The sequence below is a fragment of the Girardinichthys multiradiatus genome, chromosome 4 (genome assembly GCF_021462225.1).
Source record: "Girardinichthys multiradiatus isolate DD_20200921_A chromosome 4, DD_fGirMul_XY1, whole genome shotgun sequence".
NCBI classification, from domain to species: domain Eukaryota; kingdom Metazoa; phylum Chordata; class Actinopteri; order Cyprinodontiformes; family Goodeidae; genus Girardinichthys; species Girardinichthys multiradiatus.
The window spans coordinates 36086223-36106050 of record NC_061797.1 but is presented as its reverse complement, the minus strand read 5'-3'; the positions used below and the strand labels follow the sequence as shown (position 1 = coordinate 36106050).

The 19828-nt window shown below is 39.2% G+C and overlaps 1 protein-coding gene across 3 annotated transcripts in view; it reads right to left on the bottom strand.

Annotated features, from left to right (window-relative positions):
* The window catches only part of smyd3 (SET and MYND domain containing 3), a 119748-nt gene extending 101840 nt beyond the window's left edge, over positions 1-17908 (bottom strand). For all 3 annotated transcript variants that reach the window (XR_007037978.1, XM_047363290.1, XM_047363291.1), the window contains exon 1: positions 17697-17908. Coding sequence is in view for 2 of the 3 variants with exons in the window: in XM_047363290.1 (XP_047219246.1) it covers positions 17697-17875 (179 nt within the window). In the remaining variant the exon portion in view is untranslated. The remainder of the gene's footprint in view (positions 1-17696) is intronic.
* Between the last annotated feature and the right edge of the window lie 1920 nt (positions 17909-19828).

The following is a 19828-nucleotide window of genomic DNA, read 5'->3' as shown; positions in this document are numbered from 1 at the left end:
TCCCCATGAGTACAGGCTGCTGCATTGTGTTCAGATGTTGTGGTGGTGTTTGGGAGCTTTCGTGTCTATTAATAATTACCGAGTGAACTCTTCCTATCTCTATAAGTGCGAAACCACAGCACAGTAAAATTTACTCTAAAATGATACAAATATAAAATGAATGTGTATAAATCTGCTGCACCATTCTTGATTGTTTTGCAAATGACAACATATTTGGCTATTGCTGGGTTGCTTGAGTCGACTCTTCTGTTGTCTGCTGCAATTCTGAGACATCCAGGCCAGAGGAAACAGGTCCAAACAATTTTCAATCGACTAAATTCAGAGCTTCTTTGATAGCTTCTTTGTTTGACAGTATCGCAATTGCTGGGCTTTACAAAGTGAATGTGAGAGAATTTAAGTAGGAGTACAAAATAATTTGCAAATAACTCCTTAAGAGTCACCACTGCCACCTACCGTTGACCTTGGGTATGACACCACAGACGGCTACAGTGACAAATCAAGATGTAAATTTATTGTAAACTGGAAACTGAACTGTACATCTCATCTGTGTGTGTGTGTGTGTGTGTGTGTGTGTGTGTGTGTGTGTGTGTGTGTGTGTGTGTGTGTGTGTGTGTGTGTGTGTTTGTGTGTGAGACACCAGGTGCCTCCTGATTTATCTTGGACCTGAGGGGGAATCATATGGCAAAAGTCTCCTCATTGTTTCATTATAACAGTGATAAACACACAGACACACAATCACCCACACAAACAGCAATTTTCACCCATCATCCCACTAAAACATAGATTTTTCTTGATTTAGCATCATTTCTCAAACAATAAAAGGTGAAAGGGAAAGTCTACTAAAAGTATGCGATGGTGGGTTGTGTCCACTCAAGTTGGTCAAGCTGACCAGTCACAGAAGGCTGGGGATTGCATCCAGGGAGGAGCGATTGTCATATTGAGCTCATGGATGACAACTGTTACCAATATCAGAAACTTAAAGTAGCTTCAACAAATTGAAGGCTATTGATAGACCCATTGCTTGTTTATGTTTACTTTCTTAATTTGCAGGCATGAGCACTGCACTGGTTGGCAGAAACCAGGAGATGACTGCAATATTAACACAAAAGACAGCAAAATAATTAACGTTATACACAGAATGGATTACAATCCACTCAGGGCTGCTGTTATCACTCTTGATTGTGCACTTGTTTCTATTACACGTTTTCCTTCCACTCAACTTTCCAATAATATGCTTGAATGTAGCATTCTTAACAGGCAGCTTCTTGACCTTGATTAGCCTCCTTTTGGCAGGTGTCAGTGTCCATTTTATTAGTCTTATTTAATATTCTAATTTTCTGGGAAACTGAATTTTGTGTTTTAATTTGCTGTAAGAAATGCTTAACATTTATCCCATTTGGCTTTTTACCTATTTTCCATTTTGTTTTTAAATCTTATATATATAAAGAATGGAAAGAAAATTTAAAATGTGTCCACCACCTTGAATCCCCTATAAGGTTCTGGTACAATCCATTACCTTACAAAGTCACATAATTAGTGAAATAAAGTCCACGTGTGTGCAATCAAAGTGTCACATGATCTGTCAGTAAAAACACACCTTTTCTGAAAGGCCCCAACACCACTATGCAAGAGGTCTCACACCCTGAAGACCAAGGAGCTCTCCAAACAAGTCAAGGACAAAGTTGCTGGGCACCATCAAATCCATCATCTTCAAATGGAAAGCACATGGTACCACAACAAACTTGCCAAAAGAGGGCCGGCCACCAAAACTCGGACCGGGCAAGGAGGGCATTAACCAGAGAGGCAGCACAGAGACCAAAGGTAACCCTGAAGGAGTTGCAGAGTTCCACAGGAGAGTCTGGAGTACCTGTTCACAAGATCACAATAAGCTATACACTCCATAAAGCTGGGCTTTATGGAAGAGTGGCCAGAAGAAAATCCAATGTTTAGTTTTAAAAATAAGAAGGCATGCTTTGAGTTTGCCAAAAGGCATGTGGGTGACTCCCCAAATTTATGAAGGAATGTGTTCTGGTCAGATAAGCTTAAATTTTAACTTTTCAGCCACCAAGGAAAATGCTGTCTGGCACAAACCCAACACATCCCATTTACCCCAGAACACCATCTCCACAAACTACACCAAGAGCTGAGAGGCATGTTGGGTTTGGTACAGCAGCCATAGGCAGACATCCCAGGCAGGATGGTGCTTTAGGGTCAGCAGGACATTGATTCTGACATCAAAGTTTCTAGCTACCTTTGATGGAGCAAGAGGTAAGAATAGGGATATTCTACTTTATTGCCATATACCTGCATTATTAATATTAAGCGGATAATTTTAATGCTTTTTAATCGTTGCTGTAATCCTATTGCACTTTTACTTCCATTTCTGGGACAAAAGGAAGGAAATTAATTTTGTAAGTTATGCTACTAGCATCATTTAAATATTCTAGACCGTTAAGTTGTGAAGCTCTTTACTGCAGTTTATTGGAGTGGATCAGAAGAATGTTAAACACCATTCTGAAGCATAAGAAAACCCAGGACAAAGGGAATAACCAGAAGAAGTATGAGCAGACGTGGTTTGATCTCAACGAAATGCCTGGCAGCTCAATTTCCAACAACCAGAATGAAGCCTAATGAATGAAGTATGGCTGTGTGATATTCTCACTGAAATGCCAACAAGAAGCCACAAAAGATGCTGAGCCCTGAAGTACAGGTAAGCAGGGCTGCCAAAGGAGCCAAGTGAACATCAAGGCACATGAGGAGACACACAGCCAGTAATCATCAGTATGTAACTGCAGAAAACAAAACACCCAGACTGGTCAACAAGAGAGACGACAAAAATTGAAATCTTTGCTAATATTGCTCAGTCCAAGAGAATAAAATAATATTAACATTTTAACCCCCGTCACCCTGATTGGTCTTAAATTATGGCTATTCTGCAAGTTTTCTTTCCTCCTGTTTTCTGACAACAACAAAAAAATAACAGATGTACCATCTATGATTCGCATAGTAAATCCTCACAGAGTTATTTATCTTGGATCTCATGGGAACACAAAATACAAATTTTCATTAACTGTGCTGCAGAAAGCTGAAGCTCGGCAGACAACTTTTATGTTCATACTCATGAGGACCATGATTTCATTTCAGCGAACAGATGTGCTTTTTAGATCATTACTTACGCAAACATGTGGAGGTGGATTCTCTGTGTACAGCAGATTACTTGGTTTACAAATGATACAGCTGTCTGCGATTTTGTTTTCCCAGGCACCTGCATGTAAAACAGCAGGAGGTAAAAAAACAACACAGTTTGGAGGTAGAATGCAAAAAAATGATCATTGTGAGCACGAGGGAATCCAAAGGAAAAATGCACTTGAACAATGAGAGGTAAGATGGTGAAAAGAGATGGGCAAGACAGACAGAATAGATGGAAAAACTGACAGGGATGTATGGAAGGCAGATAGACATGTTGGAAGAGAAAAATAGAAGAATAAATTGAGAGGAGGTGAAAGGAGGAGGACTGCTGGTTTCGATTTTGAGTCATTCCCTTCCCTCTCATCTGCTCCTCTTGGTTTGTCAAACTGCATCTAAAGCAGTCATCTGTATGCTTCCTATATAACCGGATTCACACACATTTCATCAGAGTCTGTCTGAGGGGATGGCTTTAGGTGAAAAGGTGATAGATGTTTGTAGCAGTCAGATTCAGGGTGGTGCCTTTACACATTATGCAGAAAAGCTGCATGAATATGTGTGTGTATTAGACAAATCTGAAACTGAGAAGAGCTCACCCTATCAGCTCAGGAGAACAAAGTAAAAATAATGCCATACTGAGCCCATGCGAGAACGAGGGGGTAATTTTCACCATATGTGCACCTCCCTCATGCTGTTTCCTCTGTTTACCTTTCAGTCCGTATGTATACATGTTATTTTACTCACCAACATTGTGTTTAGATGCACCAGTGTTGTTATCAAGAGTTATGACAAAACCTGAACACAGAGAAATCCATTTCATCCCTATTCATTCCATTTTTCATAATATTTTAACAGTAAAGACTTTAATAACATTACACAGTAGTCCTAGTATGAAGCAGATAAGGCAGTACATGTAGAGAATACAGAATGGGTGGAGCTCCATAATCAATCTTGTAACTAGGCTCCGCCCCCAATGGTTGTGGCTAGTGAATACATTAGTAAGCTCCACCCTTCCTTGCTTTGACCAATAGGCTTGTAATGTCACTCAACCCTGTCTCCAGTGTTTCTAGTTACAGGTCTTAATGCTGTGTTTTAACTACAAAGGGGCATCAGTCACTTAAAAATAATGCTGACGTTTTATGGGTTTTTTTGTGCTGATTTTCTCTTTCTGCTGCAGAATAGAATTGAAATATTTAGTTATTAATATTCTAAAGTACTATCTCGTTTACACAAGGCATAATTGTCGCCGGTCTTTGTGCCAGCGTCATTTTGACTTTATTGTTGATATACTTTTTTTATTGTCAATTCAACTTTTTTCTCGTCATTTGACTTTACTCTAAGTGACCCTAATACTCTTGTCGTATTACTAATGAAGACACAGATAATGTTGAAACTTTAGTGTACATGATGTTTGCACAACAAAAGCTTAAAACTGATCAGTACGCTACAGCCCCACACTGTGTTCTTTAAGTCTGTTGTCCTTTAGCTGTAAAGCACATGATTCAGAATCAGAATCAGCTTTATTGCCAAGTTTGTACAGACAAACAAGGAATTTGACTCTGGTACACTTTGCTCTCAATAATAATACATCTTTTTAAAATTGACATAGATATATACACAATCTAATGCATGTTGTTCTGGAAATCTGACTGTCAATTGTTCATCAGAGAAGCAGCCTGGAAAAAGAAACTGTCTCTATGGCGGATGTTTTTAGCGCTCTGTAGCGCGGACCTGAAGGTAAAAGCCTTAACAGTTTATGTGCAGGGTGTGTGGGGTCTGCAGAGATTTTAGCTGCCCTTTTCCTGACCCTAGACCTGTATAAGTCCCAGATAGAGGGAAGGTCAGCCCTGACCGTTTTTTTCACAGCCCTGATTGTTTGTTGTAGTCCTGTTTCATGGATGAGCCAAACCATTCTGAGATGGACAAAGATAGGACAGACTGAATTATGGAAGTGTATAAGATGACCAGTAGTTCCCGTGGAAGGTTGTACTTTTTGAGTTGCCTCAGGAAGTACAGCCTCTGCTGGGGCCTTGTTCCGAACATTGTCTATGTGTGAGGATCATCTCAGGTTTTGAGAAATGGTGGTTCCTAGGAACCCGGAAGTTGTCCATAAAAGATACAGTGCTGTTGAGGATGGTGAGGTAGGTATGCTGGGGTGGTGTTTTCCGAAGGTCCACCATCATCTCCACAGTCTTGAGTTGGTTAAGTTCCAAGTGGTTCCACACCAGTGTACCCGTTGATCCTCCTCCTGTCTGTATGCAGACGCATCACTGTCCTGGATCAGTTCAATAACAGTGATGTCATCTGCAAACTTCAGGAGTTTTACAGACAGGTCCACTGAGGTGCAATCATTTGTGTAGAGGGAGAAAAGCAGTGGGAAGAGAAAACACCCCTGGGGGGCACCGGTGCTAATGGTCCTTGTGTGGGAGAAGATGCTCCCCAGCCTTACCTGCTGCTGCCGGACCTTCCGGACAGTGTCATTTGCCAGTCATGCCACTAGTATGCAGTATGTTTTGACACTCAACAACATGCGCATGCATACAAACAATACCTGCTTCATAAAAACAGGTAGAAAATGAGCACTTTGTTGGAGAAGCATTGTTATATTCAAAAGAGTCAGTAGCACAAACAGTACTCAGTCTGCAAACCGTTATTGTTATTTTTGATATCTTCTTTTTCTGTGGGTTTTAAACTGGTCGGCAACCATTATGCTGTGCACGTACACATTAATATCTACTGATTGCAGTCATACTGCGAATGTGCCAGGGCATCCCCATACAGGAAGACTTTTAAAAACAGAGACAGACATATTTTTAAAACCTTACACTCAGGAACCCATTTTTAAATTGTGCCATTATGAGAGAATGTGCAACATTGTGGGTGTACACAAACAGTAGAAACGTAACAAAACTTTTCAGTTTTCACCCAAAAATGTTGTCTATGTACAGCACCTAAAGCAACACCTCAAACACACTGCTTCCTTGTTTGACATTGAAAAATAAAAAAATATCAGTCAATTCAATTCAAAAATACTCTATTAATCCCAAAGGGAAATTAGATGTTATTGTAGCTCATATTATGCAGGTTTCTTCAAAGAGCTGTTGTAGATGCTGATGGCTGTGGGCAGGAAGGATCTCCTGTAGCCGTCTGTCTTACAGCAGATCTGAAGAAGCCTCTCACTGAAGACAGTCTGTTGTTGTAGGACAGTCTGATGAAGAGGATGCTCAGGGTTCTCCATAATGATCTTCATTTTATAAAGAGTCTTTCTTTGCACAATGATATCTAGAGGTTGTAAGAGTCCCCAGAACAGAGACACTTTATTAGCTTGAGTTTTTTTAAGTCCCTGGCTTTGATGCTGCACCCCAGTAGATGAAGGCAGAAGAGATCACACTCTCCACAACACTTGTAGAGATATGCAGCATCTTGCTGCAAACACTGAAGGTCCTAAGGCTCCTCAAGAAGTACATTCTGCTCTGTTTCTTCTTGTAGACGGCCAAGACCTACAGCATGCGCTGGGGCGGTTCGCAGCCGAGTATGAAACGGCTGGGATGAAGATCAGCTCCTCCAAGTCCGAGGCCATGGTTCTCGACCGTAAAAGGGTGGCTTGTCCTCTTCAGGATGGAGGGGAGTTCCTGTCTCACTTTGGGTCATGACCGAAAGAACGAGATCCCGGATACAAGCAGCTGAAATGAGCTTCCTCTGTAGGGTGGCCGGGCACTCGCTTAGAGATAGGGTGAGAAACCTGGGCATCCGGAAGGAGCTTGGAGTAGAGCCGCTGCTCCTCCACATCGAGAGGAGCAAGTTGAGGTGGCTCTGGCATATATAACGGATGCCTCCTGGACGCCTCCCTCAGGAGGTGTTCCAGGCACGTCCCACTGAGAGGAGGCCCAGGCGACGACACAGGACACGCTGGAGGGACTATGTCTCTCGGCTGGCCTGGGAACGCCTTGGGCTCCCCCTGGAGGAACTGGAGGAGGTGTCTGGGGAGAGGGAGGTCTGGGTGTCTCTACGGAGTCTGCTTGCCCCGCGATCCGGTCCCGAATGAAGTGTAAGATAACGAGTACGAGTACTGCTGGTCTGCATTAACCAAGTAAAACAACTATCAGGGTTCCTATGTAAATTGGAAAAATATGGGATTTACTTTTATAATTTTCCAGGTCTGGATAAGTATGGAAAATAGAAAACGTAGTACAGAAAAATGTAAACTGGTGTGCTTTATCTTTGATGTGCCACATCAAATATTGATTTTTCCCATCAGTATTTTGGTTTTTCGTCTACGTGAACCTACTGAATGCACAATTCATTCTAAATCAATAAAGGGGGCCATTTTATTAAATGTTCAGCCTCTTAAAAACTTTAAATTCAGGTTGAACTGGACCTGTGGTTCTTAAACTGGGTTTGAGATGCACAATAAAGCATCAGAACTTCTACTTTTGGGAATTTTTACATACAGAATTTACAATCTGTCCTTTGAAGAATCTAAAAGGAATCTAGGAGGCTCAATTCCTGACTTGACAAGTTCAAGAGTTATAAAGATCGTTGTAAGTCATGATTTCACATTAATACAATTAATTAATGTATTAGTACCAATCTCGCCATTAGTATTCAAATGTCCAGATTTTATTTTTAAATATATGGAAGAAAAATCTTGAAATTTGAGTCTGGAAAATAATTTGATTTTGTAATTCCAAATGTGTAGGAAAGCTGAGCTATAATTACTGAACAAACTAAATTTAAATATTTATTGAACACTGTATTAAAAACCAGGAAGCACAGGGGTTAATCATTATCCTAAATATAGAAATAGTCAGGAAAATCCTACAGAACCAGACAAATAGTCAAGTACATGCATACAGTAAATAGAGTTCAGAATATTGGGATAAAGCAGCTGCAGGGACTTAAGACAGGCTATTCAATAGAAATAGCAAGGAAGCATATATAATGGGACTCTGGTCCAACAAAAAGATGTCATGTGTTTTGATGAGACCCGTTCCAGAGTCATATACCTTGAAGTTTATGTTTAGGCTGTAGAGGCAGTAATATAGCAGGTTTGGGTTACAAAATTGTTTCCTTAACAGTTAAAGAAACTGAAGAGCTTCTTTTTTCCTCTGACACACCCATGTATTCCTATGTTTTAACATTTCACATTAATGATTGGTGACATTATGGTTTGCTGCTAACACTTGCTTACTGTGAACGTTTTTCTTCTTTGTTGTTCAGCCTCCAGCTAACGGGCATCAGCACACAGCTTAAATCAGAACAAGCCTCTCAAGTTGGGCTGCCTGTCAATATTTTTGTCTGTGTTCTTCAAAGATAACAAAGACCCCATGGAAACTGGTGTCATCTAACTTTCAATCAAATGTTTTGCTCTATAAATAAGACAAGAGCTTTTAGATGTTTTTGTTGTTATCTGCGGTGCGTGTTTGTACGTGGTCCAAAGAGACGCTGAGTGAGAGATTGGTGTCAAATACTAAGACTTGATGGAAGCTCTGTTGCCCCTACCCCATGTATATATACACATGAAAACACAGAGTATTAAATATCTGGGCTATACTCTGTGTGTTTGATGTGTTCTATGGAGTAAAGATTGTGCTGTGGCTTCTCTACTTTTACCCATTTCAGTAAATTCTATTTCATTCATCAGCTGCAAGGCAGACAAAACAAAAACTGTCAAGCCTTGGTTAACCCATCACTCAGTAGCCGTCTCGAGACAATTCAGCCGTGATGAACCTCCTGTTGGCTTTTATAACTTTGCTTAAGGCGAAATTCTTACCCAGTTCTCGCACTGCACTTCTTATTCTAAACAGCAGATGGCGGTGCAGAGGAAAAACTGCCCATATTTAACAACTGGTGTCAGTAAAGATTCATTACACACAATCCTTTATTTAATTACTATTAATTTTCATAACAGACTCTACTGAGTCTGCTGCCCCTGCGACCCCGTCCCGAATGAAGCGGAAGACGACGAGTACGCAGAGTACGAGTAATTTTGATTATTATAGCCAAATTCAGACTGAGGAAATTGGAATATTGCGAAAAGGTTACATATTGGAAACAGGGTGTCACAGAGTGTTAATCAGCTAATAATCTCACATGCAATAGTTTCCTTAGCCTCCAAGTGATCTCTCAGTCTGGGCCAGTGAGCTACACTATCATGGGGAAGACTGCTGACTTGACAGACGTCACTGAAACCCTCAACAAGGCGGGTAAGCTACAAAAGGTCATTGATAAAAAAACGTATTGTTCACAAAGTGCGGTTTCCAAGCATATTCATAGAAAGTTGAGTGGAAGGAAAAAGTATGATAGAAAAACGCCAATGCAGCCATCCACCAGAAAATTCTTGAGCAAGTTATGCTTCCTTCTGCTGACTTTTATGAAGATGCCGATTTCATTTAGGTACCAAAAGATGATTCAGTGAAAATGGCCTGACCCGAACACCATAGAGAGTCTTTGTTGTATTTTCAAGAGGAAGGTGAGAGACACCAGACCCAACAATGCAGATTACCTGAAGATCAAAGCAACCTGGGCTTCCATTGTACCTCAGCAGCACCACAGGCTGATCGCCTCGATGCCAAGCTGCATTAATGCATGAATTTAAATATAATTTTCAGAGCCTGACATTTCTGTTTAAAATATCATTTTTTTATGATATTTAATGACTTTGTGTAATCAGTCTATATGAGTTTCACTTTAAAACGAGTGACAAAAATATTCAACTTTTTCTCAACAATGAAATTGTTTGGGCTGTATATGTATACCAGGTCACTGTGGTCATCCTGTCGTAGGTTACCATTTACAACCCTAAGTTAAACAGGCTCTAGGTAACTGGGTTACAAATTGTATATTAAAGAAAGGTATGTAAACAAAAATATGTGATTGACCATTATTATAATTATAACCTTTTATGTTCGTGCAGAGGCTGAAGAACAGAAGCGAACCACATAAACCAAATGCTGAAAGGTTAATGTTAAGCAATCTCTTACCCTGAAAATCTAATGCAGCAGCAGCGGTGGCCCACAATATGGAAGAACGAGCAGATACACAGCTGCCAGCTTATTGTACAAACGGCAATCAAATCTTTGTGTATGATTCCAATGAAGGACAGAGTCATTGACTGCAGCTCCAGTCTGGTTGTATGTCAGTATTTAAACTTCTATTGTCTCCACTGGCATTGGCTTGAAGTGGGTTTTAGGGCTAAACAACATGTAAGATAACTAACTCCAGATGGACTTACAAGTTTTAAGTGGTGTGACAGACATATCATTGAAACCATTTGACTGCTACATTACTGTGGTGCAGGTAAACCGTCACTAGTAAAACACAAGACTGCTTATCTGTAGAGAGGGACTTAAACAATAACCTCATGACTCATCAATACAAAGTAGGTTATTCTGGTGACAGTGAGCTAGAGAAACATCCTGAAAAATACCTGTCCAATGTACCGATGTAACCAGAGCAGTAACAAATACTGCTGTGACCATTTTATTATGTTGAATTTCAGTTTTTGTCAGAAGCAATAATTCACTGCTGTTGACATTTAGGGTGTATTCACACTTGCCACTTTTGGTCCACTTTAAAACGGACCAGAGTTCGTTTCCCCCCTTGGTCCGGACCTTTTGTGCAGGTGTGAATACACTCAAGCGAACCCTGGTCCGGACCGAACAACCGGACCGAGAACCACTTTTTGAGGTGGTCTTGGTCCGCTTCCAAACGGACTCTGGTGCGGTTCGCTTATGGTCTGAATACAAACCGGCCCCGAACCGAATCAACTACAAAAAGCGTACGTCTCTTTGGACATAAAAAGCCACCGTAGCCGGTAGCAAAGGTGTGTGTTGTAAGGTAATCATACCTGATAAGCTGTGTGTTGCTTAGCAACGCTACTGGCTTGTTGTGGGACAAGGCACGTAGAGAACGTCGGCGTTCAGCACGCATTCTCCGACGCGGTTCCAAAATTATAAATGGAACGTCTCAAAGTCTGTGTTTAATGAGCTGCTCTTCACCCTCACAATAATATTGCAGCCTTAATAACGGCACAAATATGCAGAACACAGGTGCTGCATGCAGCACGTCTACAGTTGTTTTCCTAAATGTCTGGGTCTGTGCTCTGTCCCGCCCCCGTCATTTCTGTCCAATGGGAACAATGATCGTCACCCGCGTGGCTTTGTTTACAAGTAATAGTTCACTAGCAAAAAGTACAATGTGAAAACAAACCGCACCAAATGGAAAAAAATAAAGTCCGATTTTGGTCCGGACCAAACAAGCGGACCAAAGGACTTTCCTGATGTGAATACACCCTTACAAGCAGACTGGGCTCACGACAGAGAGCTTTTAATTCCCTGGTTAGGGTGCCGGTTTGTTAGGGTGCCGCTCTATTGGGTCTCCAGGCTACAACTCCTAGACATTTGTAAGAATTATGATTATTCATTAATTACTATTTATCAAGAATTATAATTTAAAATCATAATTTGAAAAAAATTAATTTCTTAACCAAAAATCATTACTTACAAATCGAAATCAGAGAAGTCCTCTGATGTTATAATTATGGCTCAAGGCCCTTGATAATTACAATTATTAAATTCTCAGTAATAATTGATAGCTATTACTAGATGTCACTGTTTAATCAACCACTTCACCGAAGGTGGGGGAAATTTGACCTTATGTTGACAGACAAATCACTCTTGCTCAAAATAAACAAACGTTTCTCTTTATCTACGTGAATATTTATTAAATCAACAGCCCTGATACATCTCGCTATTCTGATTTGATAATCTTCACCTAATCAAGCATGCAAAGGTTCTACACAAAAGGGTTAAAATAACTAATTAAACAAGATAAAACAGCATTGAGTGTGTATGAAGTCAAATCAGCAGTTATGGCAAAAACAAGAGAAAATATAGTACTGGGCGAAGCTTTGGGAGCGGCCTCCACCAGGCTGCAGTCATAAAACCCCCAAAGTTGGAACTCAGTGAACACAAAGGGTCATAAAACTTTTAGGCGGCAACCAGTGGAAAAACACAAAGAGTGAAGACAAAGGAATAGTGAGTGTTCCACCATGAGGTTCTAGCAGTCCAACTTTAAGTTCACCTGAGTCTGCGCTCAGGTGTTCAAAAACACAGTGAGACACGCACAGCTTCAAAGCGCGGCGGCTTTCAGAGTTCAACAGCAATCAAAGTTTCAATAAAACATGGCATTTAAATACAACTTAGAACACATTGGACTATAAGTGGCGATTCTAAACCGCCCTAAAATCCTACTCTATCCTGCCCAAGCTATTTCTAATAGAAATAAAAACAAAACAGGATGACTTGGTGTCGTCTTCTCTGGAGCGGGGGGGAAGGGAATTTGTTACGTGTCTGTAAAAAACTCAAAGACGGCCGGCTTTCCTCCTTTGGCAAAAGGGGAAAATATGACGGACCGTCAGCAGTCGACTGGAACAAAAACAAAGGAAAATTTCGTCTCCTTGGAAAACCTCCGTGGGTTTTTCTTGGGTTACGTGATAAATCCACGCCTTCGATTGGTAAAGTGAAGTCTACTGGTCTTCTTATCCCAGAAAACTCTTCTCATGAGTTTGGCGAGTGAGGAGAATTAATGAAAACCCACGTGTGGTTTCTTCTCCAGAATGATGCGCCTCCGTTGCGTGGTAACCGCGTCTCGGTTTCCAGCAGGAGAAAAAGCAAAGGTGGGGCGTCTCCCGTGTCCTTATATAGCCCAGTGTGACATCAGAGCTGCGAAGCCCCTTCCTATCTCCCTGCTGGGAGTTGTGGTTGCAGACTACCCTGAGGTATATAGTAGCAGACGACACTGGGAGGTATAGTAGCAAACAAATGGTCCAACACATTCACATTTCTTCAGACTTCCTCGTGATCATTTTATGGAATTTTATTCAATAGATAAAATATCATAACAATCTTCTGTTTTTAAACTCAAATTTGAGCAGCAGGCTTTGTTTGCCTTTTGGAATCTAATATCAATGTTTGGCAACTTTCAGCTGCCTTGTGTTTACCATTGTTTTCCTGTAACAATCCTGAACACAACTGAAAACAGAAAATGTGGGGGGTATATACCCTTTAAAAAATAGGTACCACCCAGTTATAGTTGGTGGTGGAATATGATGAAGATAAATATGTTAGAATTCAGATTTTCAATGATAAGAGACACCCAATGGAAAAGCTAAGTTGCAACTTTGGTACAAAGCTTTTTGTCTATTGATGATAAATCGCGAATACAGCTCCACTTTCAAAATCATGTTAACTAGTGATGCATTCAAATCCTGACTTCTTCCTGTTGTCAGTATTTATTTTCTAACCTACACTACCTTTGCTGTGAGTTTGAGAACATAGCAGCTGGTTTAACGTTTTTTGTTAACCCCTGATGATTTGATCCTGTTAAGATGTGTGTGTCTGAGCTTGCGTGTGTATTCCCTCAACTTTCATCACTCATTACTCATATACAGCCTTCAAGGCCTGTAATTTACTTCAGCTTTGATGCTCTTTTCCTGGACACACATGCATCTCTCTGTTCTCCCAATGATATGGTCACACAAATACTGCACGTTTAGAAAAACATTCTTTAGCACTCGCTCATGCTGTGAAATTACTTGTTTTTAACTGAAGATAAGAAAAATGCACTCCACATGTGTGAGACCACACTCATTGTGTTTATACCTGCAAAATCTGCAAAAGTCTGGTGTTGTCTAACAGTGCGGGTGACATCAACACAACTTGCAGATCTTTCTCTTATAAATTAAGAAATCTTTCTGACCCTAGGTTTAATGGGTGTCTGCTGTAGCCTGGGGAAAATGTTGCCGTAACATTTACTCAATATCTCAACAATATGATCATAGCTTTGACCTTTGGCCTTCATCAAACTTCACACCACAACACCCACATACAAACTGTTGTTTGCCCAATTGTAGAAGTATGGTGAGAAAGTTTTTTAAAGATTTGCTAAGTCAATAAATAATTTATTGAATCAGAAAGAGTTTTTTTTTTTTTTTTAAGACAACAGATCATATATTTTTGTACAAATAGAATAGAAATATCCTTTATCATCCCACAGCTGAAAATTTCAGGTTATCAGCAGCAAAGTAAAGGGCAAACAGAAGCATGCACATACACACAAAGGTAAAAACTATATAAAAATAAATAAATAAATAAGAATAGACTGTACAGTAACGTAAATGTTTATACCAAGAAAGATACTGTAGTCATTAAAAATACCATACTCAGACTGCATTAAATGTGCAACTGAGTAGGATGATATTGAAAATGTACAAAATTCGCATTTTTTATACTATTTTATATTATATTTTTATAGACTATTTACTGCTTACTTCTGCCACCCAACGTAAGGTCACTTAAGTTTTATGAATTTTTCTTTTGGCTAAGACACATCTCTGATAAAAAAAAAAGAAATAATGAGAATGTGTCTATGACTTTTTCCATAACATTACTAAAACACACAGACAAACAAACTCAATGAAAAAAAACATGATCTCCTTGGAGGAGCTAAAAATGGGAAAAGTGTGCAAAAAACAGCAGGGATGTAAATACTTAAATTTGTTGGGAGCAGTGATGGTTATAACAGCTGCTGAAAGAAAGAATCTGTGATAAAGCTCCTTTGTGCACCTAGGATGAAGCAGTCTGTCACTAAAGAAACTATCCAGTTCTACAACAGCCTCATGCATTTGGTGACATTGTCCAACAGTATGTTATTTTTGCTAGAGTTGTTCTGTCTCCCACTATCTACACTGGGTCGATGGGGCATTGTAGGACAGAGCTAGCCTTCCCGATGAGCTTATCTAACCGCTTCCTCTCAGCTGTAGGTAAGCTGCTGCTCCAACAGACACCATAGAAGATGGCTGAGGCCACCACAGAGTCAAAAAAGGTCTCGAAGTGCCCCTTGCACTCCAAGATGGGTTTTTTTTTATGTTCAGATGTAATATTCAAAACATAAATGTCTTGTTTTTATCTAAATTAACAGAAATAAAGGCTTGAAAACATTAGTATGTGTATAATTTAGTTTATATTATTTGTTTCACTTAGTAAATTGAGTTGCTGAAATTAACTTTTGAATAATTTTTCTAATTTACTGACTGTAAGGTGTGTGCAATATCGAGTGAATGCAAAGGCTAGGATAGAATACTTTATAGGACACTTATTTCATGTGTCATGCATTCACCCTCTGCATATTGACAACATATTTGGCCAGTTGTATGAACACTTACTGCATTCAATGCCCACGTCTCAATTTTCAGCAATATTATTCACAATTATTTAATTTGCTCCATTCTTTTTCCAAGTTGAAAAGATGATACAATCTATTTTAAAGACAAGAATTGGGTGCACAAGTTTGAGTTTATTACACATTTTCTAATATCCACGCAAATTCAAAATAATACATATGGTCTGCTGTAAAATCGAATTTGCTGCACTTGACACTTGTTTCCTCAAAGAAATTGTGATATCAGACAAAGAGTTTTCAAATGATTTAATTTACTAAGGGAAAAGTCTTTCCAAACCAACCTGGCCACTGTGAGAGTCATTATCTATAAAATAGAAAAAACAAAACATAACACATTGGTGAACTTTCCCAGGAATGGCCACCCTGCATAAATTACTCTAAGAGCCCATCAACCACTCAACTAGTAGGTCACTAAAGAACCCAGAACAGCTTCCAAAGCTCTGCAGAACTTAACAGCGTATGCTGAGGTCAGTGTTTATGAGTCTGGGTAAAACCTACTGCTGACTGAAAAGAACACAAAGGCCTGACTCAAACCTGCCAAAGAAACATCTCGACGGTGTGCGGGACTTTTGAAAACATATTCTGTGGACTGATTAGATGAAAGAAGGGCTGCAGAAATTCATGGAAATATGTAATTGCCATACCTTTTAGAAGCTTTAGCATCACAGCCACTACAATTATACAGCAAGTGTGCAATGATTGCTATTTGAAATTAATAGCAATTTGATTTATCGTGCAGCTCTTGACAAACTGTGACTTTGAGAATTTTGGGCCATGAGTTTATTTACATAAACTTAAGGACCATAGGGTTATGCAACAGGACAATTATCCCAAGCACATCAGCAAACCCACCTCTGAATGGCTACAAAATTAAACAAAAATCTGTGGCCTAATCAAAGTCTGGACTTAAACATGCAAAAAATCCTCCAATGTGGCTGAAATAAAATAATTCTGTAAAGAAGATGGGGCCAAAATTCTTTCACATCATAGTAAAAGACTCATTCCCAGTTATTGCAAATGCGATTGCAGTTGTTAAGGCCAACAGCGGCACAAGTTATTAGATTTAGGGGGGCAATTACTTTTCACATAGGACTGGCTTGGTTTGGATACCTGTTTATTAATAAATGACATCATTTGAAAACGGCTTTTTGCATTTACTCAGGTTACCTTCAAACAACCTGAAAATGGAGCTTCATTTCAAAAGTGTCCCAGTTTGTTTTTTCCAATAACCACTGGTGGGAATTACCTTTTGATTGCCACTATGACCATATTATATGTGCAGTATTTAAACCTCAGTAATGTACCCACTCATTCATTCTGCAATAATTAAACCAGAAATCAGAACAGTATTCTCTCTCTTCACCAGCCTCATTACATACGCTTACATCCATAGAGCCTGATGAAGTAGGTTTGGAGGTGGTTGAGACGGTGTAATTAAGAATCCAGAAGGACAAATTTCAATAGCAAGTGAGATGAAGCAGAACAAAAAAATCCCAATGAAGCAGATGAAGCTCACTTGGTACATCTCTTATGCAGTCCTCTCATTTACTGTTATGAAATTTAACCCCCTAAAATGTAAAAATAGCAGATCAGAATATTTAAGGACTGAAAATAAATTATTTGACTATTTAAGGTTCAAGGTATGCTGCTGGATGTTGCAAGTTATGGCATTTTCTGTTTGTTAAACTGACTGACTGGAGCGACAATTACACAATAACCATTAGACTTCCCATTAATGTCGTAATTACAAATCTGCAGATAACAAGATTCCCTGGTGGTGCATTTAACAGTACAAGAGCATTAATCATTTATGAAACACAGCCAAAAACAAACAAATAAACAAAAATACCAACAGTAGTTTAAGTAATTAGTAGCTTTACAAAAACCACCCTAAAATCGCATTCCAATCTAGGGTAAATTTCAGCAAAGAGAAAGAGTGCCATCTGCTGACCAGTTGAAGAACTACATTAGGTTTTAAACAGAATTTTTAACACCTGATTTAAAGGACACAGTAATTAACAGCAATTGATGCAGCTCTCTGAGGCATGCTGAAGAGGTAATGCAACCATTTAAAATAAGATGTGTTGAAGCAGGTACAGACCTAAAGGCCACAGTTTCACACCTCCGTCTGTGTGAAATATAAACCCTTTAACCACACCGTCTGTAGCTACATGTACACAGCTTCTGTTCATTAAAGTAATAAACAAAGTAACTCGCTTTGCTTTGTAGGAGAGGACCCTCGGAGTTTGTACTCGAACCCGTCTTACCGTGTGAAGCAGTAGTGGCAAACCTCTCTGGCCCGCTTGCTGGACACACAGCACGCCAGCGGCTCGGCGGAGGTCACCAGCTGTCCTCTGCCTATCCTGGCTGTAGCCCGCAACCCGTTCCCTTTTCCCGGATAGACAAACCGCTCCACAGTCGGCATCATTCCCGCTTTTCGTTCCATGTGCACCAAGTTGTGTTTACATCCGTAATGAGAGTGGCGTCATTACGTAACGTGTACGTACACAGCGTTTGTACGTGAAAGAAAGAAGTTAAATTGTTCAGACTGATAAAATTACTGTTTCAAATATGCAGATGCACCTTAATAAATGTAAATATCGTAGTTATTTAAGTTAGTTTTGTTTTAGTAATTTAATTCAAAAAGTGAAAATCGTGTATTACATTGATTGACTATAGAAATCAAAATCATATATTTACGTGTGTTTTTCAATCATTTTGATGACAATGGATTGAAGCTATAAAAAAAAACTGATTTCTTAAAAAAATTCATAATTGTACATAATACCAGTGCATGATACCTACACAATCATGAGAAGGAAAACTGACCAGCAGACGTCCTCCATAATTGAGGCCCCTCAGTGCTAAAAACAAAAGCTGTCTGTTCACAGAATGTTGTACCTAAACATATTAATGGAAAGTTGAGTGGAAAGAAAAAATGTGCACAAACAGGGATAAGCACTGCCATCAGAGGGTTTTGTAGCAAAACCCTTTCAAGAGTTTGGTGGAGAGGCATAAACTACAGCTGAAGTCACTGCTTCATAAGTCACAATTTGTCCATTTCATTTGGAAGCCAAAGTCCCAGAGTCTGGAGGAAGACTGGAGAGCCACAGAAATAACCTACTACAAGGTCACATTGTTAACTTTACTTTTTTGTGAGAACCAAGAGTCTTTGATTTTTTGCATTGCTAGTATGCAAAACATGTTTGGTACAAGTTTTATTTCTGGTCATATTTATACAATTTTAACTATTTGTTTGTTGGTTGGTTACACCAAATATGACAATTATTATTAATAAAATGATTATAATCATCATTACAATCATTAATACAAGGTCTTAATTTTATGTAACTAGCCCGTTAATTATCCTATCAAAACAATTTATCCATAAACCCTATTTAAATGTTTTAATTAAATGCTAATTATATAGCACCAATTCACAACTAATGGCATTGCAAGGCACTTTACAAGACAAATAGATTAAATGTATATAGCAAAATATATAAATCAATAATTAATGTAAACATATTCAAATTCAGTTTATAAAGCCAACTGGACAAAGAAAATAGTTTTCTATCTAATGAAGCACAGCAGATTGCAATGAGTGATTAATTTTTGCAACAATCCCTCCTCCCAAGCAAGAATATGGCGACAGTAGAGAGAAACAACTCCCTTTGAACAGGAAGAAACCTACAGCAGAGCCAGACACGGTGTGAGCTGCCATCTTCTATGACTGACTGGGGTTTGAGAAGACAGAGCAGGCATACAAAAAGAAACTCAGATGCAATGATCCAGAAGCAAATAAAAAGTAGAATCATTAATGGCAGCAATAGCTCCGTTAGTGGCTTCGTCTAGGAGAGAAACACACCCCCAGTTAAGCTCTGAACCAGCATTAAAACCTGTAGGATTTCACTGAATTAATCTTGCTTATAAAACATTATATCTTCTCAGTAACTCACAGATAAAGCACTTTAATTTATTTCATTTTGTATATATGCTCATTTAAAACTGCACACCTGGTATTTGTATTATTCTCAAGCCGTAATATTATTTTGTACTTTTTCTCGGACTTCCTGTTGTCAGTCTTTATGTATGTTACATTTCTCAAAGCATTAAATATTGTCCATCACAGTGATGACGGATTTGCTGTCTGATTGGTGCATGTTAGTTTTCACTAAAACTTCTTAAACTCTAGTTTTCAAATCAAGTTGTGTTTGTTCCTCTTGTTAAAATGTTTCAAATTAATGTGTTTTTATTCTTATCTGGTTATTATTAATATAACTAATAATTACAATTGGATTTCTTCCAGTCTTATCAACTGTCCTGTTGCAGCCTTTCAAGGCCAAGTAGTTTTAAATAAACTTGCTAAATTGCAGGCTACGCTGTAGCTTTGGTAAGC